The 24,750-nt window shown below is 31.8% G+C and overlaps 2 protein-coding genes across 9 annotated transcripts in view; one reads left to right on the plus strand and one right to left on the minus strand.

The window, feature by feature from the left end:
• The window catches only part of LOC148620353 (uncharacterized), a 150,330-nt gene extending 148,630 nt beyond the window's left edge, over window positions 1-1,700 (minus strand). Inside the window, exons 1-3 of one of the 3 annotated variants that reach the window (XM_088581153.1) lie at window positions 1,565-1,700; window positions 1,089-1,172; window positions 231-617 (exon numbers count right to left, since the gene is read on the minus strand). In XM_088581153.1, the coding sequence (XP_088437279.1) occupies window positions 231-465 (235 nt within the window). In that variant the 5' untranslated portion in view covers window positions 466-617; window positions 1,089-1,172; window positions 1,565-1,700. The other 2 variants (XM_088581154.1, XM_088581151.1) reach the window with 2 other exon arrangements.
• LOC148620356 (uncharacterized) lies at window positions 1,567-23,877 on the plus strand. 6 transcript variants are annotated; one of them, XM_088581162.1, is made up of 8 exons: window positions 1,567-1,709; window positions 2,590-2,976; window positions 4,987-5,370; window positions 19,771-20,046; window positions 20,353-20,613; window positions 21,784-21,831; window positions 22,041-22,128; window positions 22,478-23,877. In XM_088581162.1, exons 1-8 carry the CDS (start codon window positions 1,655-1,657, stop codon window positions 22,629-22,631), a joined length of 1,653 nt encoding a protein of 550 aa, XP_088437288.1. In that variant the 5' UTR covers window positions 1,567-1,654; the 3' UTR covers window positions 22,632-23,877. The 6 variants fall into 6 exon arrangements, 5 of the variants coding, with proteins under 5 accessions (XP_088437288.1, XP_088437290.1, XP_088437289.1 ...); XM_088581165.1 differs by having other exon boundaries at window positions 1,572-1,713; XR_015921788.1 differs by lacking the exon at window positions 22,478-23,877 and having other exon boundaries at window positions 20,353-20,737.
• Window positions 23,878-24,750: the final 873 nt, after the last annotated feature.

The raw sequence follows: 24,750 nt of genomic DNA on the forward strand, positions 1-24,750 counted from the left end.
TCATGTTTATATGTTCAGGAAAAATTTACAAGAAAAATTACTCGAACATTGTGATGATTTCACGGCGATAATTCTGTAAGTCACTTCGAGAAGGGGATTGTTGTATGTAGAAACAACATCAAGTGTGCCTTTTGATGACATTATAATTTCAAAAAAGGGGCAATCATTTCAGATATATTTAAATTGGGTTTTGTTCCCTTATTTTATAAGTTATTCTTTTTAAATCTTACCTTTAACACTGATATTTGAAATGTCAGAGTTTGCATATCCAGAATCTGATGATGTGTCTTGAGGTACATACTTAACATGACATCGGTAGGATCGATTATCCACACACAACAACTTCATAAAATGAATCTGGATTCCATTGGCATCATTAGTTATATTATTGAATGTTATTCGATCTTTAAGGAAATCCCACTTTGCATTTATATATGCGTTTTGGTTAACAACAAAAGAAATCATGTTCTCAAATACGGTTCCATTAAGTGTCTATACCAACACCAGGGTGAAATAATTGACATTTTCTCTACTGTAATAACATTCTAAATATGTTCCGTTTGTACCTTCTGTTGCTGTTACGTGTTTATTTATTGTCACATTTATACTGTCAGTAACTGCAAAAAAGATGACGAAAACTGATCATGCAATGCATTTTGGAAATGAAATCTTTTTTATGCAAAATTGTATGAAGGTAAGAATTTTATTCTCTGTTTGCAAAAAATTAGTAATCACAAGTATAGATTTTTGTGTTAGATGTTTGAAGTACTTGTTATATTTTGTTTTAATTGATTGATTTCAGCAGTTAAAATAATAATAGTGATTTTAATGTAAACCCATTTATTTTACAAAATTGCTGTTGATAGTTTTGTCTTTCGAAATGACGATTGTATATCTCACTTATTGCACTCAAGAACAAAAATACAGCTTATTCCAATGAAATTCTGAAAATTAGTATTATCATCTTAAAATATGACTGAAATTTTGTACATAGATATTTAAACAACAAAATATTACATTAAGATTTTGAAAAACAAAATCCAAAATCTTCGCAATGTAATAACACAATCATAAAGAAGACCTCCTACCGTTGAATGTGGAAATGGCTAACAAGTATACCATTGCAATCCAGTTGATAGGAAACATTTTGCACTTAACAGTAAGTACGCTGTCTGAAATTGAACATTTTGAATGATTTAAAAATATCCTACAATCAAATTGAAAATGATTAGACCTTGACATTACTTACAAAGTAGTTTTATCAGATTATTGTAGTCAATGACGTCATAACAATAATTGTCATACAATAGAATAACTTCCTTTTTCGATAGACATATGAAAAATAACAAATAACATTCGTTTTACAAAAAGTACATTGTAAACAAAGTTCTATCGTATGATCATGTAAAATTCAAATCTACATATTCTCGCTGTATCAACTAACTGCGTGTATATTATCTTCAGACTAATGTTTAAAGTCTACCTTCTCTAAACGGTTATTGTTCTTTAGCATAAAATTAAACTTACTGAACTTTGTTCATGATAAAAAACACACCACACATACCTGCGAATAAAAAGCCAGCATGTACTATGTGCTTATTTAAACGAAGTTCACAAGAACTGTTAACAACACAAAATCAACTTCCGTCTTAAAATGACACGCTGTTTATCACTACTCGATATTTTAATTTGGAATTACTTCTTGATGTGTAAGTAAGTTTATGTAAACATGTAGTAATAATTTGTTTAAAATCTTGTAATTATTTTTGCAAGGATTTGTTTTTATGGTAATGAGGTTTTATTTCAATATTTAATAACGAGAGGTTTTAGACGTTGTTTTCTTTTGCACTTGTTCTTTGTTTTGGTTTTGTTTAGATTTTGTAGTCTTTTTTCTGTAGTTGATCTTAATTGTGTGTTTATTGTTGTTTCAATCACTATGCCTTTGTATTCATATGGTGCACATTGCCTTTCATTCAATCTTCTTCCTGTTCGTTTTGTACGTCGTAGGCATTTGTGACAGACAGATAATACCAATATTATATTTCACAAAATAAAAAAAAACTGTTATTTTTGTTGTACATACATCATAAAACTTTTATAACTTTTTTTCTGTTTCATTACCATAACTCCGTTTCTATTAGACCATATGTATTAAGGAAAGCTTTCGTACCCAAGACTCGATGGGTCAATTTATATTGAAAATAGTGTATTCTAGTGTTTTGAGCAATACTGAAAGTGTTCTTGTTTATTTGATAAAATATTTGCAGTATTTCGGTTGGCTTTTTAATGTATCAACATATTCATGTTTAATTACATTTCACGTGCATCTATTTTCAAAATAGTATTTTCTACAATGTTATGGTTTGGCATGCATGAAAGGATAGTATTGTAAGTAATTGGATATCAAAACATACTTGTTCTTTAAGTTCATCAAATGATGGAAAATCATGTTCCATGAGTAAATCAATTATTAAATTATGTTGTTTTCAATAACTTTGATCCTTAGTACATGCGTGCGTTCGTGAGTGAATGTGTGTGTTTATATATGTATGTGTTTTTTTAATTTTTCGTTTATGATATTTTTTTCAGTCGCTGAAGGTATAACTGTGACAATAAATAAACACATAACAGCAACAGCAGGAACAAACGGAACTTATTTAGAATGTCATTACAGTAGAGAAAATGTCGATTTTTTCAACCAGGTGTTTGTACAGACATTAAATGGAACCGAATTTGAGAACATGATTTCTTTTGTTGTTAACAGAAACGCATATATAAATCATAAGTGGGAGTTCCTTAAAGATCGAATAACATTCAATAATATAACTAATGATGCCAATGGAACCCGGATTCATTTCATGAAGTTGTTGTGTGTGGATAATCGATCCTACCGATGTCATGTTAAGTATGTACCTCAAGACTCATCATCAGATCCTGGATATGCAAACTCTGACATTTCAAATATCAGTGTTACAGGTAAGATTTAAAAAGAATAACTTATAAAATAAGGGAACAAAACCCAATTTAAATAAATCTGAAATGATTGCCCCTTTTTTGAAATTATAATGTCATCAAAAGGCACACTTGATGTTGTTTCTACATACAACAATCCCCTTCTCGAAGTGACTTACAGAATTATCGCCGTGAAATCATCACAATGTTCGAGTAATTTTTCTTGTAAATTTTTCCTGAAAACATATAAACATGATATTGATATATCGATAAGATTGCGGTTGTAACTACTTAAAGAATAAACACAATAATTTTGTTTTGTTGTTTATCCCGTATTCAAAGGGATATATTTCTTGTCATCAGTTTTCTAAACTGTTTCCTGGAAATTTAAACTAACCAACTTCAAGGAAATATTGTCACACTTGTACTTAATTAATACAGAGAAAAAAAAGACGTCTTAAAATGTTGTTAATATTCAACTTCCATCTTTTGTTTTTTGTTTTTGTTTTTTTTTTTTTTGGCAAAACATGGAAGATTGCAGGTTTGATCCCGGTATATGGGCAGCATGCTATACCACACTTAAATCTTGCAAAAAGTTGTTTTGATACGGTAGTTAACATTTTAGGGGGAGACGTAACTGAAGTTCTTTAAATCCATTTCATTTAATTTACATGCATATGCCTACATTAATCAATGGAGCCTTTGGATAGTAAGAATTGTTTGAATCTCTTATACATAGATTAACACTTAACTGCATCTTAATAGTTAATTATAGAAGTATATAGAAAGAGGCATAACTCAGATCTAAATATTCCAAATTGTCTATAAGAAGATACGTGAATATTTCATATGCTAGAAGAAAGGGAAATTAATGTATCATGATTTTTTACAGCAGTTTTCGACACAAGTACAAACTATCCACCGTACTTTATTATATCTGTAAATGTAAGATTTGGATATCTTTGCGATGTATGTGAAAGTGATATCATAAATTATACATGTATATACATAATTGTTTTCTCCATCGTCTTTGTAAAAAAATCTATATATCTTTTTGCCAAAGAACAGAGCCAACTATGAGAAGCGTTCTCTGTTCTGATTAACAACAAACTATCTACAAAACTATAGAAAATAGTAACAATTACTATAATGTTTATTCCACCAAATATTCTTTCAACTCATCCATTGTCATATAGTTTTGACTTGTTGCTAGCTTTATTATGAAGTTCCACACATGATACAAGATATTGGATACTCTATTGGAGCATATCAAAGGATATTGGCGTCATACTGTCATAGTACTTTCTTTAAACCATAGTGTTTATTAAAATATGTTGTTTTCATTAACATGATCCTTAGTACATGCGTGCGTTCGTGAGTGAATGTTTGTGTTTATGTATGTATGTTTTTTTTTAATTTTTCGGAAGCAAAACTCAATTTAAAATATGACGTATTGCTACAATTGTCTGATTTTGCCACTTTTTGAAATTTCAATGTATTCAAAATGCACACTTGATGTTTCTTTACATAACGGTCCCCTTCTTTTGTCCTTGACATTTGAGCACGAAATAATTAATCAGATAATGGTTTTACCAAAAAAATGTGTAAACACTAACGTGTTAGAAACAAACATGTGAGTATATGATCACAACTGTCTTCCCCAAGCGGAAATCAAAAGAATGTAATCCAGAGACAAAGACCAGAAATGAAAAACAGACACACACAACTAACCAAAATAGTACATACAAAGTAACATAAGCAAATGAGCAACCCGGACTCCAACGTTCGGACTGGGATTTTATGTTTGTGTTTGTCTGTTTTCCATGTCTGGTCTTTATCCCAGGATTACAATTTTTGTTTTTAGATTTCCGCTAGAATGTTGGTTCTTTTGATTACTGTTTAACTTCCATTGCAGGGGCAATGTTTAATTGTGATGCTCTTGATTAGATTTTTTGTATCTTGCTTAGGGACGTAGAATAATATAATAAAATCCTTCCTTCATTTAACAAATTGCACTGCACATATTTTTTTCAGCTGTACCATCCCGTCCATCAAGTTTAGCATTTTTTCGTCACGACCAAATGAATGACCCATATATTGAAAATACTGAAGATGGATGTTTCATCGTAGTGGATGGGAAATATCTTACATGTCATGATATTGCTGTTTCTTGTACCGGAGATGTTGGGGACCCACCTCGAAACTTAACTGTCACGATGACGCAAACTGATGGAACTAATAATATCCTCAGTCTCTTGTCTAACCCATTGAACACGAAAACAGATAATTGTACATATAATCAAAATATTTCATTTGAAACTAACTTGACTCAAAAACACAATAAAGCAGTTTTCCGATGTTCAGTGGATTGGTTCAATGGTGATCAAATATATATTGAAAAACAAATTAACATTCTATGTAAGTATATTGTTTCATTATTGTTTTCTTTATAATTATTAATTCTCCGCCAATGTCAAACTGGGAAATATCAAATCAATATGTTTTAGTTTAAACGTTGATAACATATTTAGTTCACTTTTTTTACCCGTTACTCAACATATAATTATAATACGAATTATGCAACAGATATCTCAAGGAAACAAGAAAACTAAAAGCAAATATCAAGACTAATTCTGCACTTTTTCAGGAACAGATTTGTCTTTTTATATTAATTGAAAATATTACTAGCCGGTGAAATTTGAAATACTTCCTAAGAAGCATACCCTCACTTCACCGGTCATTTTGTTTGGTCCGATTTAATCTGGTCAGACTTTTTACAATTATGATTTTGCGGAAGAGATTTAACATGACAGAAACAAGAAACATTTTGGCTGCAGAAATCATGTAGAATTTGTTTGGAATGGTAGCATATTCTTAATATCAATTTTAATATTTCCGGAATATTGAGGATATGAAAATATGATTCCAAGACATTTGTTTATTATAATTTTGTTGTATACTCCTAAAAAATCTGACAAAAGAAGTAATTTGATATTAATAAATGGTTTATTATTATTATGGATATAATCATATGTTGCAGTGTAATCGCCTTCTTCGTCATTCTTTTTTATTTTTTTAAAATGTAGTTGTAAATGTATTGTCGGATACGTTATTTATCTAAGTGATTCCCATTCAATGGTGACAAACGAACGGACGTGCCGATAGGGATCGTTTGTTTAGTAAAGCGGTACTGACAACAGTTAACATAGAAATATTACACAAACTATGGTCTAACTGTTTTCTATATCTTTCAAAATTGAATTGCTATGAGCGTCATGCCTTTACAAAGTGCACCTTTTATGCATTAGACTGAAAATCGAGTTAAATTTAAATGCGAACTTTTCCTTTGGTATTGGCAAAAAACGTATCATTCGGACTGGGATTTTATTTTTTTTTTATTGCCGCCCATTATTTTTTTTCGTACATTTGTCTTTATATTTCTTATATTTAATGAAATTACCAGAATAGAAAAACTAAACTTTATGTATTTTGAGTTTTGTAAAGTATAAACTATTATTTTATTTAATTTTATCTATTATTATTATTATTATTATTATTATTATAATTATTATTATTATTTAGCAAAATGTTTGCAAAACCCATACATTATTTCAACATTATAAAGGTAATTATTGAAAAATATCAAAAAGAAGGAAAGCTAATTCTAAACGCGAAATCAGAATTGACTATTCTCTCTTTTTCTTACTGGCCCTGTCTGTACGTAGCTTTTTATTTACAATTCACTTGTGGTTATTGTCATATTTTTATCTATCCCCTAAGAATGAATAGCTCAGTAAACACGTTTAAATCTGGTGCTTTTCGAAGGACTATAGTCTCTTTTTGTGGAGTGATATTTATGCAGAGTAGACTCAGAAAGTGCTTTGATAGTGTTGTATAATAACTACAACATGAAGGAGGAATATTGCCCGAGACGAAGTCTGGGTGGTGATCTAGTAAACAATATGATTTATAATGTACTGAATGTCATTTAGTTCGTCTCAAGACAAGAAATTGTCCGGATGTATTTCCGAAAATTATAGTGCCTTTCTCTCCTTTGTTGTTGGCAATATAGGAGAATTACCTGACCAACAATGAACAAGAACTATTACCATAATAACGTCCTTCTTCGCTCCATTCATGTAATATTCTTTGTTTGTATTTGTTCTTATTTTTATTATGTAAAGACCTTTAACAGCCCATTTAAAAAAAATACCAAAAACAATTAAGCCAATGCATCCTCAAATTTCAATGATCTACATACAAATGTATATTCAGATATGGTAATCACAACTTTATTTTACACTTTTATATTCCAACGGAAGTTAAGTAAGCGTGCTAAAGTTAACCGCAGTTTTTGCTAAAGGTGTATGCTCTAATAATTTATTCAGTTATTGGAGTGCACGTCCGAGGGAGAATTTCTTTAACATCCGTTTTTAGGCCTAACTGATTTTCCATTTTATCTTTCAGCCCCATGCTATGTCATAGTATTTTACTCGCTTCAGTCATTTTCTGAATGTCTTGTTTTACTCTTACCACGACTAACGTGAAACAAAATGGAATTACGTAAGGACAAAAACAATTACTAATCCTATTTATAAGGTACCCTCAAGTTTCAATCTCCAAAATCGACCTTCTAAAAACACTCCTATTACAAATACTTTCAAAAACCCAACTCGTGAGTACCCTTCTATCAATAAATATCATGCCAACAAATGATTAACTTGTCCACGTTTTTCCTCAAATAGCACGGTAGCGACCAATATTTGAAGGTGCATTTTTTCTTTGAAATTTTATTCTGATATCACCTGATAGACTAACCATTTCATCTGCTTACTTACATGAAGAAACCAGGATATGGCATTCAGTATGTGAGTAAAACCGATCGATACCTATCTAAACGTACACAGGAGCTTCTGTATCATTTTAAAAGACCGAGACCAACAAAATTCAAAAGTGTCATTTACAAGCATTGTGCAAAGCACAATCATGACACTAAATATCAAACTGGTCAACCTTAGTAGGTAGTTAATAAAACCCATTCCGAATTCAGCCATCCCGTAGAGTGTTTGAGTTGGAATGAATACCGAAGTTACAAACAGTTTACCCTTATGGTCATTACGGCTATATCATGACAATTGGTATCATCTCAGTACTTATTCGGTCGATATTTTCGGAATAGTGTCGACTAAACCACTGCAAAACAAGAGGTCTTATGGACGCAGAGTAAATCACAATAGACGGAAATATCGAAATAACAATACTACGATTTCAAACCTGATTACATTTTTTTTAAACAATGGACGTTACCAACTTTTAACCAAACTGTGTTTAATCCCAGTCACTAGATTCTAGAGAAGTATAATAAAATTGTGTTCAGCAGTCCAAAATATGAAACAGTTCAAATTATAATTGCCTATTGTTATTCTAAAATTTTACCAAAATATGATCGTTCAGAAACTCACAAGAAGCATCGTAGACAAAGAAGAATACTGGATACGCAGACTAGAAAATGTAATACCTTACGGGTGCAATGATAACATCAAATGTATAGGAAACCTTTCAAGCCAATATAACACTAGAATAAATGTGATGAATTTATTTGACAAAAGTCCAAGACGGAAAAAGAATCATTGCAATCGCCACTATACGTCACCTAAGATACAAGATGTCCCCATAGATGGTCTTCCTTTCATACAAAACTTTTTGGACTTCATCACATTCGAACTAATCTTTATTCTATACCTCTCACTCTACTACAATCTATTTACAAAACAAGTCTTGACACTCCTGTTTCTGAACCTAACTCATTATTTTACAGACTTGTTGCCATCATGTTGGATACTGGTTTCCACAGACTCTTTAAACCAGGTGGTGAAGAGGTCAGAATGAAGAAAAACGATTATTTCTTCCACTACCGTTTGTCAACAGATGTAAAGATGCAATAAATTTGGCTAATATCCTCCATCACTAAAACGTAACCAACAAAATTCCTCCATATTTCAAGGACAAAACGATACCGATTATATTCCTATACTTCACCTATTGCATCTAAAATTTTCACATATAAAAGGAAATTGCAGAACATCAAGATTGAGGACTTCCAGGCTAAACCACCTGACTGTTCTTGCAAAAACTCTCCATTCAAATATGGTCCTTCCGGTCACGCGGTTACGGGAGATTAAAGCATCATCGAAAACAAATCTCTTAAAAAGCTCCTTTCTAAAGGTCCCAGGTATCGTGAAGCACGCTCCATAAATTGGAATTATAACTTTATAGTTCTTATGGATGCCGTGGAGGACTACACAAGAAAATGGATAAAACAAGAACAAGAAGACATTGATTATATGTCAAAGTGGGTAAAGGCCACGAAGTCTTTCATTTTGAAACGAATGAAAGTTTTAAGTAGGTCAATCAGTTTAAAAGACCCCGATGTAGCACAAACATTGTCTACTATACTTGATAAATATGTTGTTGTACCAGCAGACAAACACCAAAACAACATTGTTTGTGTCTGCAAAACGTGTTATATCCAATGTTTATGATCATAGGTAGACGTAGAAAATAATAGCAGTAATAAAACCTAAACTGTCACTCGGTCTCCAAAGAAAATATAGTGGAAAACCATAAATCTGTGCTATCCTCTTTGGCCTCTCTACCAAAAACTCCAAAAAGTTTCCTTAACTCCACAAGAAGCCATACAAATAACTGTACATAGCTGGTTCTTATAAATGTATCACAAACCTTTTTCAAAATTTTTAATTTCTATACTCGCAGCTGTCAAAGAGGGACTCCAGTCTTACAACAACACTTGCTACTCCTGTAATGGTATTAATTCAATTTGGATCTTGAAAAATTCAAAAGATCTTCTGGAGACCCTCAATTAAAGATTATTATCAGAATATAATAACATTATGATCTATGAGTTTCAAAACTGTATACCTTTTTTCCCATACTCAGTATAAATCCCGACTTAAAAAACATTATACATCGTTGTTTTCCAAAAAAGATGGTACACCTAGATACAAATATATAGCTCTTGGTAGAGATTCCTCTTACTTTGTCAAAAACAAAAACAAAATCAAAACTCATTTTTCAAAAAGTACAAAAAAAGATGTGTTCAAAATTCTGGAATTTTTTATCGACAGAATATTTGTCCAGTGTGGAAGACGCGTTTTTCAACAAACGGTCGGCAATCCAATGGGAACAAGCTGTGCTCTTCGACTTGCTGACCTATTCCTTCACTCTTATGAAGCTGACTTTATAGCTGATCTGATCCGAATGAAAGAATATCGATTAGCTAGATCCTTTAATCTCAGTTTCCGCTATATAAATTACGCATTATCGTTAAACACTGCTATTTCGAGGATTTGATACATCACATCTATCCCAAAGAACTTGAGGATACTACAGACACTGTGAGGCCAGCCTCATACCTTGACCTACACTGACATAGCGATGGTTTAGTAAAACTATTGACTAAACTTTACGACAAATGTGATAAAATTTCATTCAAAATTCAACTTTCCTTTACTCTGTGGCAACATTCCTTCAGCATCTGCGTATGGAGTTCACAACTCATACGTTATGCCAGATCTTGCCGTAACTACGCAGACTTATTGTATCGCGCTAAACTTCTTACAATTAGGCTTCTGGAGCAGGGTAATATTGATGTAAGTTTACAGTCGTCACTACATCACTACATCACTACTATCATAAACTCGTGAATCGTTACGGTCTATCCATCGGCACCATAAAATTTGTTCAACGTATGATTTCCAGGATCATTGACTCTGATTAAAAGGTATAACAAATTTTGTCTAAATAACAAAAAGCTTTTTCATATTTGTATGTACATGTAACCACTATTATTATGATGAATGTCATATACGAATATCTACTAGTATTAAGATTTTTTCCATCTGACACTGTTATTTTTTACCATTTATGGACGGAACATGCGAGTATTTGATTTATTTCGATCCTAATAAGACTAGTTTCTTCATAATTTTGAATATAGCATTCCTGTTTCACGAAAGTTTGGTCGTGTGTTTATCTTTTTTTTTACCATGGCTATGGTCTACATCCTGTTGACCGTAGGATTTCGTCACTATTTTCGTAACATATCTCTCAGCTTCTGTTGGAAAGAATGACATGAAACTGATATTAACACACCTTCTACAGTAATTATGCCACTGAATGACCACACTTCCCTATCTTGCTTCTGTTTTCTTTTCTTTTTTTTTTTTTTTTTTTTTTGTTTGTCTTTTTTTATTGTTTTTTGTTTTTTGTTTTTGTTTTTGTTTTTTGTTGTTTTTTTCATTTAAATGTTGGTGACTGTAATCCATTTTTAAGTAATCAGCGTCACAAATTTGAAACTTACCAGTTAAGGCCGGATTGCATAATCTCGTCCGGCGACACCTGTTGCGGTACCCCTGTGGTCGATTGTAAATTCAATTACTGCACAGTTTATGGGTATCAAAGTGATTATTGAATCATGTAGTGTATTAAAAAAAAGGCCATTGCTATAAGCTCTAATTGTTTTTTTTAATTAGTAAATCATTGAATAAATTTATTAAATAATGCAAAACCTGATGATTATTAATCTACGATTTGAATGCCAGTACTATTACTAAAGTCTTTATAATTCCATTCATTAATAAAAAAAAATTATAATAGAACAAAGCCTGCGGGAAATAAAACTTTTTCCGGTAATAACATGGTAATATATACCGAAATCTATGCAAGAGTAATCAAGGGAACCAAGGTTATAGCGGTAATCAACAGAATGTAATCCAGGGACAAAGACTAGACATGGAAAACAGACATACACAACAAAGAACATAAAGTAACTAAAATCATACATACAAAGTAACAAAGGTAAATGAGCAACTCGTACTCCACTAAAAACTGGGATCATGGACAAAGTGCACCGGTAGGGTAAACGTCCTCTGCTTTTCTAGAAACACCCGTCGAGTTGCTCATAAAAAGTCAAGTCCAGTGTAGACAAACGAGGGAAGGAAAATTATGACCCGTTTAATAAATCAGTTTTCATGGTGCTGATGGATACACCATAATGATCCATGATAACGACCATAAAACGTCTGTAGAAATAACCTGAAGAGGAAATGAATCTATATTTATAAGGTGATTTGTAAAGTAAGTTTGGGAAGCCAGCACATACTCTTCTTGAATCAATCATCATTCCCGATATTCTGTATATATTGTACCGTCTTCCGTGTTTCGTGTGCATTCCGTGTACCGTGTCCATTCCGTGTGCTTTTTGCTCATTTATATACTTAAAGAAGACAAACAATATATTAAAGGCATTTATATTCCCTTACTTCATTTATATATCATAAGTAATGCAAATGCACATACTTATTGTTAATAAAACTTGAGCCGAAAAAAGTATATGTATGACTCTTCAGGTTATTGCTCTAAAACTAGATTTTCTTTGAGACTAATTATTGTACTCAATACCCTTAAAATGTGATTATAATTTTCTTGTTACAAAAGCTTATGCTAGAGTGGAATTAACTTTATGGAGTGTTAAAAACTCCCTTTAAGTACTTCATGACCCGTATGTCCATGTGGAATCTTTCGAATTTGTTCAAAGATTTTATTTTATATTCTACACTTCAACGGAACCTCATAAAACAAAAAATCACATGTCTTATCATATGGTTATATTTTGGCTCTAAACAGCGATGACTTCAATATTTATACTGAAGATATATATCTAAAGAATTATTATTGAATAAAGCAAATATTGATAATAAAGAATGTCTGTTACTTGATTTTAGTATTCGTACCGAAAATGATAAATTTAGTACAAAAATTTACGATGAAAGGGATGTGTTTTCATTCCCAAATGTCAACAACCCGTTTGTAGATGGTGAAGTCCCTTGGCAACATCAAATGGTGTTTACACATAACACTTGGTTCAATTTACTTATACATGTAACAGTGTTTCGGATTTTAACGAATGGAATCTTTATATAACCGAGAACATGTCACAACAAATCAATATTATACAATTTGTGCAGGCGGTGTTGCCATAGCTGTTCCAGCGGTACGAGTTCGAGTCCCGCAGTGGGAACGACCCAAAATTTGCATCGCAAATTTGACAGTTCTAACATCGTTGGGAATATTTCAGACCTTTCTATACGTTTACATATCTTCCCTGTATCAATTTATCCGATGGAGCAATGTAGCGAATAGGGTCGTCATATTCTGAGACGTTTGGATAATATTGATTTGTTGTGACATGCATCATTAATTTAATCCTCTATCCTACATAATAACACCTAGATGAACTGTCCCGTACTACCATACATCGTGTACCAAGTTACAGCCCTAGATTAATTTTACGAGGGGAATGACCCGGCCAGCGAAAGCTAAATTTTTATATAGCCTAGCTGGCCGAGTGGTCTAGGGCGCTGGACTTTGTGCAGGCGGTGTTACTGTAGATGTCACAGCGGTTCGAGTTCGAGTCCCGCGGATTGAACGACCATAAATTTGCATCGCAAATTTGACATTTCTAACATCGTTGGGAATTTTTCAGACCTTTCTATATATATATATATATATATATATATATATATATATATATATATATATATATATAATTTCTTTAAAATTGGAGCGTGATGTAAACATTTCTTCGATAACAGGGCGTTGGACTCTAGGTTGTTTCCACCAGCAGAAGTATTAAAAGTTGCACAATATTTTCATGACCTAGTACCATGTGAAATCACTTTATCGCCCTGAAAGGGATTTTGTAGGTGGAGAACATCTTTCGAAATTCGGTGAGTCGTTGACGCCCTCTTTTATTGTTTAAAAGATTTAAGTCATTTGAAAACATTTGAACATTGACCAACAATTAGAGATCGATGGTAATGGAAAACTATTGACCAAACTTTACGACAAACGTGCTGACTTTTCATTCCGAATTGTCAACTTTTCTTTCATATGTGACAATATTCCTTCAGCACCTGCGTATGGAGTTCTCATATCAAAACTCAAACGTTATGCCAGAGCTTGCTGTAACTACGCAGACTTTTCGTATCGCGATAGACTTACAATTAGGAGTCTGGAACAGGGTTATGTTGCTATAAGTTTAAAGCCATCACTACAGAAGTTGTATGGTCGTCATAATGAACTTGTAGATCGTTTAGGTGTTTCCTTCGGCAACCATGAAAACCGATTTGTTCAACGTGTCATAGTTTTCCCTTTAATTTCGTCTACTATAGACTTGACTTTATGAGCTACTCGGCGTGTTTTTTCTAGAAAAGCAGAGGACGCTTACCCTGCCGATACCCTTGGTCCATGCTCCTAGTATTTATTATAGTGCGAGTTACTCATTTATTGATGTTAAATTGTATGTATTATTAGTTACTTTGTGTTCTTGGTAGTGTGTGTCTGTTTCCAGTGTCTGGTCTTTGTCTCTTAGTTGCATTCTTTTGATTTCCGCTAGAATCATTGTTCCCTTATTACTCTTTCAATCATTTTTTGAGTGATATCTTTATTGTTGAGGGTATTTCTTAATATGAATATGTTACTTTAGTACATTGTTTCTGTTTTTTTTTTCATTTTTATAATGATAATGCTGCGGATATGGTACAGGTTTGACCAAATTTCCAGAACGGGTATCTTCAAAAGTATATTACCATTTACAGCGACTGATGACTTATTTGCTTCCCCAATTGACGATTTTTTTTTCGATTTGCTATTTTAAGTAACCATACTCTTCATGAAACTTGCAAAGTAAGTTAACAAATCGCCCACACCCTGTGTTCACGGTGAGTTCATTGGAACTCTCCAGTAGATGTAACTAAACAAATTTACTATACTGCGATATATTTCTTCGATATCGCTATTAAATAATGAACGACAAGTTGGTTGAGAACAAGAAAATCTTTATACAGATTATACTACACGGGCAAGTTTAAAACGTTAACATATATCAAATGTTAAGGTAGTCTATATGATATGCTAGCAAAAGAAGTACGACGTTTATTATTACTTTAGTATATATTAATCAATAACATGTTTAAAAACGTTTATGTAAACCTATTCGTATCACACATAAACTTGTAGCACATTGCACTTTAATTCATTTTCTTAAAAACAAACACAATATGTGCTATCTTTTAAAACCAAAATTTAGCAACATTAGTTAATGGCAGAGTTGTAATCTATAGGAGGGTGAAATTAACCTTTGATTTTCTAATTTATTTTATGCTGCACATAAATACAATGTTGTATTGCAATGAAATCAAGAATTATACCTGTGAATTGCAAAAATCCCCGAAAATGCAATGTTTAAACTCGAAACTACTCAGATACTCAACAGTTTTTAGCGATAACATTAAATCTAGTTGATCATATGTACATATTTAAAGGCCAGGGTCTGGGTATAAATAGCAGCCAATGAAAGAAATGCTGGCAATTCAATTTTCCTGGCCACCTTGACATCAGAGACCTTTTTTTAAAAAAAAATTAAATAAAATAACAGTAAATTTGAAAAATTGATTTTGTTTGGTACATGGTCACATGTTTCAAGAAAGCAATTAAGTATAAAAAAATTAATATAGAGGCTCAATAATGTAAAAAGTGACTCAAAAGTTAGTGGGGAAAGCAAATATTTTAATTTGAAATTCTGTTTGATTGATAGTGGGCGTATACCATCAATGTTTTTGTTTACACAGGAAGTTATTGTTGCCATGCACAAATCAAAACATGCATGTTCTAACCTTTGAAGCTTTCTTTGCAATTCATAGAACAAACGTTTTGTGTAAATTATTCATTTCCAAACACTAATTATTGATTATATTAACACTTAAGTTATTGTTGCAAAATTCAAAGCTTGTTCAAACTTGACAACAACGTGTTTCCCTCCAAAATTGAACAACTGCACAATGAATCAATAAATATGTATTCACTTTTCTGTATATGTCTTAAATTGTCAAGTGAGTCTTAATTATCCCCACATATGACCCATATAAGGAAATCCACCCAGATTAGGAGACCAGTGCCTCACAAGATTGACAACACATTTTGGCATGATATCCATTTTATGTCTATCATATTTCTTAGTCCTATTATATTTGGCCATTGCATATGCTTTCATTTTTAAGTATCTGTTAACGTTCCAGGCACCACGATGTAACAACATTGTCCAAAGTCTTTTGTAGTGTTCCTTGCTTAAACAGGAATTTCGTTGGTGAAGTGCTTCTGTTCCTACATGCCATCACATCTGTCTGTAATGTTCACTTGTGATACATGCCTTACAGAAACAGTAGGAACATTCGGCTTGGGACTGATTCTGTTCGATAATAAAGCCAATGTCACTTTCATCTAAATCATTCAGCATACCAGAATTATCTGTTTTTGTAGATTGTTCCTGAACTTTGTTGTCAACTGAATTCCCGCCTGTTTCAAATAAAGCTGATTCAGCATGTTCAGAAACAATATTTATGTTCCAGTTGTTATGGTCAAATAAACTTTTCACAGTTTCCAGTTGAAGATTATTCAATTTAAATGTAACTCTTTTATTCTGTGATGTTTCCATTATCAATACTTACTTGATGTATTATATTACGGCATTGTTGGTCATATGTGTATACAGATAAGAATTTCGTTACACTGCAGGTCATGGCAAGACTGTTTACATAGTGCGGGGCTAAAGTGGGATTATCAATTATAAGTATCTATGGAATAATTAGATAATTATTTTATGCATTGAACCTAGGTTTGAAATTTCTTTAAATTTTAGTTGTAAAAAAATGCAAACAAAAAAATTACAAAATGTGCATCATATACATGGTTTAATATCCATTCTCCTTTAATTACGTATATGTCATACTGTCTACCCCGTATGTCACCCAATTTAGGTCCATGTATTATCTTTCTTCTATCATTTCTATGATGGCTTCTGAAAAGATGGAACGTCCTCCAAATTTTAGGCTAGAAATTCATGGACATGATGGTGAAAAAAAATTAAAAGAACACGTCTGTCGTGGCTCTCGGTGAAAAAACCCATAAAATAATGGACGGCATTGATGTAACTAAAACTCATGACAAAGTTCCGCAACGACATGACACGTATAGGGACTAATATAATTTATGACATTTAGCTGAAAAGGATGTTCCCATCAAAATTCATTTACATGATAGAAATTTATCAATTAATTAATTTGAGAGGGATACAAATTTTACAACAAATCAAAATGACTAATGGCATGCTGTCAAAGCTGTAAAACAGGCAGTAGCTAAAATTTCAAATGGAACAAACTGTTCCAAAGAAATTACATGGATTTCCTAAGTCAGTGATAAAGTGGAACCAATAGCAACCCACATTAACTCGGCTGTTCGTCATTGCAAGTCTGATTCCCAGATCCTCAAAGTTGCCACGATTCATCTCGCTGTCAGACAGACAATAACTATGAGCCTTCCATGATTGTGATTACAAATTAAAAAAGCAAAAAAGATGTTAGATTCTGTTATTCGCCGTTTCACCATATATCAGCATCCTGAGGACTACATTTTGGCTGAAGACACATTTTATGTAGACAACTTTAACAATGTTATGAACATATTTCAGGACAAACAAAAATTGTTTTGGAAATGACGAATATAATTTCCATTCTTGCCGTTTGCCATTGGAATGAAAATGTAGACAGAAATTACACTTCAGTTTGGAAATCAAGAATCAAGTTATCCAAATGCATCAACTTCACAAAAAGGAAAGAAACATTATAAAAATTTAACATATGATTACAGGCTCAATATCTGGAACAGACATATTGCTAGCTTGTTCTAAATCTCAATCATAGATGTCTTCATTTGTTTTATTTATAAGATTTGATTCAAAGGATGTTTGTTTATTGTATTAACTACAAGTCTGTGTTATAATTGGATTATTACAAGGTATAGAAACACATGTGTTTGTTTACTATCTAGCATGCAGAGTGCTACTAATATCATGATAACACACACATTCAGATAAGTCCCTCCCACATCTCCTTGCTGGCTTAATTACTATCCCCTCGGATTTTTTTTTGGGGTGGGGGCAGCACTGGTCTTTAACGTGTTGCATAAATTCAAGAATCATACTTTTTTCTGACTAGTTTTGTCATTTTTGAAATATGTACAACAATTAGAAATGAACATGTTTTCATGGAAGACAAAAATTATTAGAATATTTCATTGGTTTATTAAAGTATTCCTTTACTGCCAGAAATTACCTACATCGAACTTGATTTTTATACAATATCTCTTTGGGGGAAAAGCCAAAAGTTTCTTGCTTATGAGAACACAAGGAACCATTACTGCTTAGTGTATTTCAGATTATTAATTGTCTTCATGGGTGACTCATGTACTTACCTAGTAATTTCAAAGCATACACAGATCACACATATCTATAGGAAACCTGCCTTACATAAAAAGGACTGGACAAAAGTAAAATTTAGTTGAATCCAGTTCAACAATCTGATCTATCTTATGACTCAAAACCCGGTTCGTCCGCTCAAACGAATATTCATGATAAGAGCTCGTGCCATGTTGATTTATTTTTGTAAATTTAAGATCGTACATGTATCTATCTAACAACTTTTTCATATTGGCTATGCATAAACTGTTATCGATATATTTTTGAATATTTCACCCTAAAATGTTACTACCAATATTCAAGTTTGCAAATGTCTTTTATAAATTGCACATCGTTGCTTGCTACAATTTAGTGAAACGTTGTTGTATTTTTCAATATACAAATTATTCTTTTATTATTTTTATGTGTTTGTTTGTTGTTTTTTTTTAAATATCGTTAATTTCTTGAAACAAGGCTAGAATTGTCAGACGGTCAAAGACATTTCTTGACAATTAAACTGCTTATTCAATGGTCTAAATAATAATTTTTTATAAGAATAAAAATGTCTAGTGACGGAGTTCCCATTCATTTCAAAGCGAAAGCTTAAATCATGCACAGTATTATAAATCATTAGGGTAAACAGTTCAAGTGAAATTTCTTTGTTTTGATAATTCATTTGGCGGAAGATCTATTTTAATTAATGATTAACAGTGGTTTATGCTAGACGTTTTTCATATTACGTATTTTCCTGATAGGTTGTTCCAGAGTAGCCGAATTGTAATAGTCGTATCTTAGACTGAGAAAGCTGAAAAGATTGTCTTTTAAGCGAATGTAACAAGATTCTGTAAATGAATTCAAATGAATAATAACAAATTATACAGATAAAATGTGTTTCAAAATTATGACAAAAGGTTGATCAAATGTTATGTCGACACAAAATATGAATACATCTTCTATTCAATCCCACTACGTGATGTACATTCTGAAATTATTTGTACATTTCCATGCATTTTTTTTAAATATCTATTTATTTATTTATTTGCTGATATCAATAGAGGAAACTCTGAAAAGCAACTAGTTGACGTCACAACGCACTCTAGGTGCTTCCGATAACCTTCTCAGATAATGTCCGAATCCTTGAAAATGAATTTTTGAAAGTTTCCAAAGTCCTTTTTTGTAACAATTAGTACTGTGGAGAGTGTAACATGCAAATACACACATCTGAACAATAATTTTGAACATATGACATTTGCAAAGCAAGTTTGATATTTACGCTATCAACCCTGTATCGAAAATAACCCGATGGAGCAGTATAATGAATGAAGTCTTCATATTCTGAGACGTCTGTATCTATATATAAAGCAGTTTAGGTCTGAACACATTGCTAGTAATTCCACTTAGTACTAGTATGTACAAATGTTTTGAGCGTTACTTTTATCAATTGTCAGATCAAGTTCGAACTCCAGTCATAACAGTTTTTCAAAACGAGGACAGTGTTCCAGTTTTAATGCTGAGTTGTAGTGCAACAGGAAACCCTTTACCTGAGTATACATGGTATCGAAAAACAAACTCAAGTCAGTCAGACGTATGGGAGTTTTACGCCAACACTCAAAACATATCATTGACTAGTGTTAAATACAACGGTATATACAGATGTGATGTTAGCAATACTATTGGTAAAGTGGTATACAAGAGACACACGACAAAAATCATTTATTTCAAAGGTGTGTTTTAACTTAAAGATAAAGTTTCGATGTATTAGATTCAATTAAAAAAAGAATTCAAAGTTTTATTTTATCATATACCTAGGATAAGCAATACAACTGAATATGTTTCTCCTTCATGTGCAATGGTTCTTTATACTCCAAAAACGAAATGTATGGTCAAATCAAAATGAAGTTTGCAGAAAGTCGAAAAAGAAACTTCATGTCGCGATTTTTTAAGGATTCCGTTCGTTGATTAATAACGCGTTAACACGTTTCTAGTTTCTATCTATATTAGTTTTATACCTACGTCTTTTTTATATGCAGACAAAACACTTACAATTACAAAAGTACCAGACCAGTCAATATATGCAGAAGGAACATCTAAAATAAATCTGACCTGTTTCTCATTGAAATTTCAAAATAGAAGCTACCGATGGATAACACCTGATGGAAGAATATCCGCTGGAATATCATTAGTAATTACTGATACTGAACGAAGCCAGTCTGGAGTATATACGTGTATACTAATCGTCACATCTACTGTAGAACCTTTTGTTTTTTCAGCAACAGAGAAAATCATAATTGGTTCGTACATGTAATTAAAGAAATGCATGTCCTCCTATGATCCATGCGCGTATATGAACATACATATGAATTATTTCGTGTTTACAGCTATAATGACTGCGATTGACCAGTACAAATGAAAATTGTAAGAAACGAATATTTTTTGGTAGTTTTATTTATTTATTTATTTATTTATTTATATGTTTGGTCAATTTTTATATGTACAAGAAACGTTCATGTCCCGTCGATATGACAAACCGATCAAGTAAATGACATGAGTACGTCGTCACCTAACTATTACGTTTCGTTTTGCATTTGGTAATGACATTCTTTAGTACATCGTCAGAATTCTAGTCGTCTTGACCTGTTGAAATATGTGTTACTTTGTCAATATAGAAATAAAAACAACTTTTTGAACTTCAATTCCAATAATCCTTAACATTCTACAACGACATGCCGATTCAAATAAGAAATTGATATCAACTAAATATCAAACCTTTTATCCATATATAGGGTTAAGAAAACGTATGTGTTATTGCAGACATTTTTTTCTCATTTTTGCAGGTGGAGTTAAGGGTAAAGGAAACTTGATGAGATTATAAGAGATAATTTAGAAGTTTTACATTTATTGTAAAAGCATTCAAAATATTTCAGTCCTAAAACGTATTTCAATATAACTTTTACTGTTCTAGTAGTCTTAAAATAAATATGATTTCCTGTCTAATTTAAAAATCAAAAACCAGTTGTCACAAAATCCGACGTAAATTGTGAATATTTCGATGATACATGCGTCCTCCTCTATATTTCAGGAATGTTACTTCAGTTAATTTTTATCATATATCATCAATGTCAAGTGTTACTTTTTTGTTTTCGAAATGTCATCTTTTCATTTAACTAGAGAAATTTTCAATTTTTCTCCACCTTTTGGATAATTTTCATACGCCTTTAGACATTTGAAACATATCAACTCACCGGTTGCTCAAAAAGTCTATTTTGACGCCTATTGTTTTTCTATTAGGCGAATTCGAGCGTTGAAAGCTCTACAATTGACCACTGTGGAGTATTTTTGTCAATATCAGTCATTGCATACCTTTTTAAAAGGCAAATTGTGTGAATAATTTAGTTCCTATGCGTTAAAGGGTCGACACTATGGTATAACTTTTTTCTTAAATACTTTTGTTCTACTCACAGGCGATTCCGAATCTTCATCCTGCAAGTGTGCATCTACTAAAAACAATGGTAAATCATTTTCATTTTTTTTATATTTTATTATTTACATTTATTGATATCGTCAGTCAGCGTATTATAAAGATCACAACGAGATAAAAAAAAAAAAAAACGATTGTTTTCTAAATAATGTATGTTGTGAGGTGGCTCAAAATAAATGTCAATTAGAATTTTTTTGACGACACGGTAACTTAATAAATACGTTGTTTTTCATTTTACAGTTTCAGTGATCATAGGAAGTGTGTTAAGTGTTCTTTGGTTGTTTCTTCTTACTTTTGGAATATTTTATATACTGAAACTTCGAAAAATGTAAGTAGGACTACCTTTTCTGAACTATATTAAATGATATTTGACATAGTTTAATATTCATAAGACAAATTTGTTTTTAAGTTCGTTATGTAGTGCTTTGACCGTTTTTCAATATTATAACGTGGAAATGTCACGACAGTTTCAGCATCGACACCGTCTTATTTCGTTTGATGATGGAGCTGTTTGCTCTTATATCGGATGATTTACCTTACAACTTCATTTGCCAAAAACGAAATCATTCTAAGGATAAGAAATTGTTGAGTATTATTTGCAACCTTAGTGAGGTACGTCTTATTTGCTTTCAGATAAGCATAATTTTGTAATTTGTGCATGTGCTTTCTTCTAACAGAAAAAAAATGTCGGAATCGGATCAAGGACTGCAGATGAATTCAGTAGCAAATTATGATGGTTCATCAAACTATGAAGGTGTAACAAGAGACCGTACAGCTCACCACTATGATGATCTGCGAGTAAGAAAAGACAACAGTTACGATAATACCTAAATTCTGATAACACGACAATCTTGTATGTATGTCAATATACAAAATACAGAATGTGTATTCGTGTTAAATCATAATGACTTGCTACAAGTGTCTGTAAATTACCAATGTACCAATCTTATAGCAAATTTCCGTATGCTTAATTAATCTTCTAAAAGGGATTTTGAGACAGCACGTGTCAAAATTTATATTATATTTTTCATTGCTAATAGTGCTACATCATGTGTTGTTTTAAAAGGGTTCATAAAGGAACTGACTAGGTTTTCGGGAAATTCTTTAAAAAAATAACAGCAATTTTAATGATACTTGAAAAAGTACATAATTATTTCTCGGTGTTTCCGAATTCAATGAAAAATCATTCAAGGAATTGTATTACTGCTACGTCCACGAATAATCATAGTCAGTGTCTATGTTGAACATACCGGGATTTGTGTGTGTGTCTTTGCTTGTTTTTGTCTTTGTACATCAATATTCAATGAGTTATCTAATTGTTTGAAATGTGCATGTATTAAATACTTCCAAGGTATTAAACCATTACTATCAATACAAACATTATCAAGAATATTGAAGGTTATACGGATAAAATGAATTATCATATATGGATTTAAAACCAATGGCAACGCATGATTTATCCATAGGAATAAAATGATTGTCATAATTCCTGCACTATACAAGTCTTCGAACACCGTCATGTAATATTGAAAGTTTTACGTAATTTTCTATTTCAAAAAGTCGAGTTGACATAACAAAAATATGCCTGGTTGTGAAATCGGATACGCTCTGGTATAAATTTAACATAATTTTTTTTTCTATTTCAAAACATGGAATTTGTTGCAGATACGAGATGACAGTATTTGTATCGTAAAGCATTACTAAAAACTTACATTTTTAACAAGTTATGATGATTTCATGAGCTTTTTTAGTTAAATTAATTAAATTATATAATAAGGATCCCAGGCGTAGAAACAAATTGCATATTATTATAATATTAATAAACATGTTCTTCATAATGGATCGGTTATATGTAGAAGGTCTGTAATACTGCACAAAGGAAGATTGTAATGGTCAGAGGCAACTTCAAGAATCACTACTACTGATCAAGGACATATTAGTAATTTAATGATTATGCCCTTTGAATACAGTCATTAAAAAGAATGAAAACTGTTGCTGGTGTTATAAGTCTACATGTGCATTGGCTTTGTTAACAATACAGTTTCTAAATTCCTAAATAAAAATGAAAAAAGCAAAATATTTTTAGTTTATTTCTTTCAAATTCAAACAAGAAATTATATACTTAAGAAAACAAGAAACTAGATAAACTCTTCAAAAGAAACAAGTTAGTTTTCATACATTTCATGACAAATTAGTACAAATATAGGACAAATTAAGAACAAAAATGACACAGCCCCACCAATTTTTATCTATTAGGAAAGAACGATCGATCACATTATTTTGCACCAGGAAGTCAGATTTTAAAACGAATATAATATACGTAGCACGTGTATGAGTGGTAAAAGTTCATTTGTGGCTCGATAAAGATAGATTGTGTATACACGTTAGATTAAGTACATACTTCTAGAATTTGATAAAATTGTAACGTTAAAAAGATGAGTGAAAGGAACTTTATTGCAGTCAAGGGCGACACCTGTGTTGAAGCCGGGTTTATTGAAATGCATTCATATTGTATCTTATTGCATGCATACAAAAGATACAAATAATTCTTTCAAAATTCCGTATTTCATGTATACAGTATGAAAAACAATTAAGCATAGAGTACATAAACGTTTCAGTACTAACTTTAAAATGCAATATTTAATTGATGCCATACTGAATTTACTGAAAAAAAAGTATCGTGCATGCAGGACGCATTGAAATATTCTATGGAATTATTCAAGGTAAAAGGTTTTCAGCGTACAAATGAAATGTAGACACCCTTGTAAAGTCTGAATATCTAGATTCATGTAAATATAAAAATCGAACAAGCACACGGTGTATATAAATTGGTAGAAAATTCTGATTAGACTAAACTATTTATGTCGCTTTGTCTAAAATTTATGCTGAATTTCATCATTCTTAAATGACTTGAGCACGTCATAAAATTGTTGACCCGAACAAAGCCAAT

Source organism: Perna viridis, chromosome 4, assembly GCF_037379345.1.
Source record: "Perna viridis isolate PV_CMFRI_1.1 ecotype Kerala chromosome 4, ASM3737934v1, whole genome shotgun sequence".
In the NCBI taxonomy this organism is placed as follows: Eukaryota; Metazoa; Mollusca; class Bivalvia; order Mytilida; family Mytilidae; genus Perna; species Perna viridis.

Bases quoted from the DNA above. Each gene is read 5' to 3' on its own strand.
- LOC148620356 (XM_088581162.1), top strand. From the start codon at position 1,655: ATGACACGCTGTTTATCACTACTCGATATTTTAATTTGGAATTACTTC. The intron at 5,371-19,770 runs GTAAGTATATTG...ATCAATTGTCAG, and splicing joins AAAACAAATTAACATTCTAT to ATCAAGTTCGAACTCCAGTC. The intron at 21,832-22,040 runs GTAAATCATTTT...TTCATTTTACAG, and splicing joins TGCATCTACTAAAAACAATG to TTTCAGTGATCATAGGAAGT.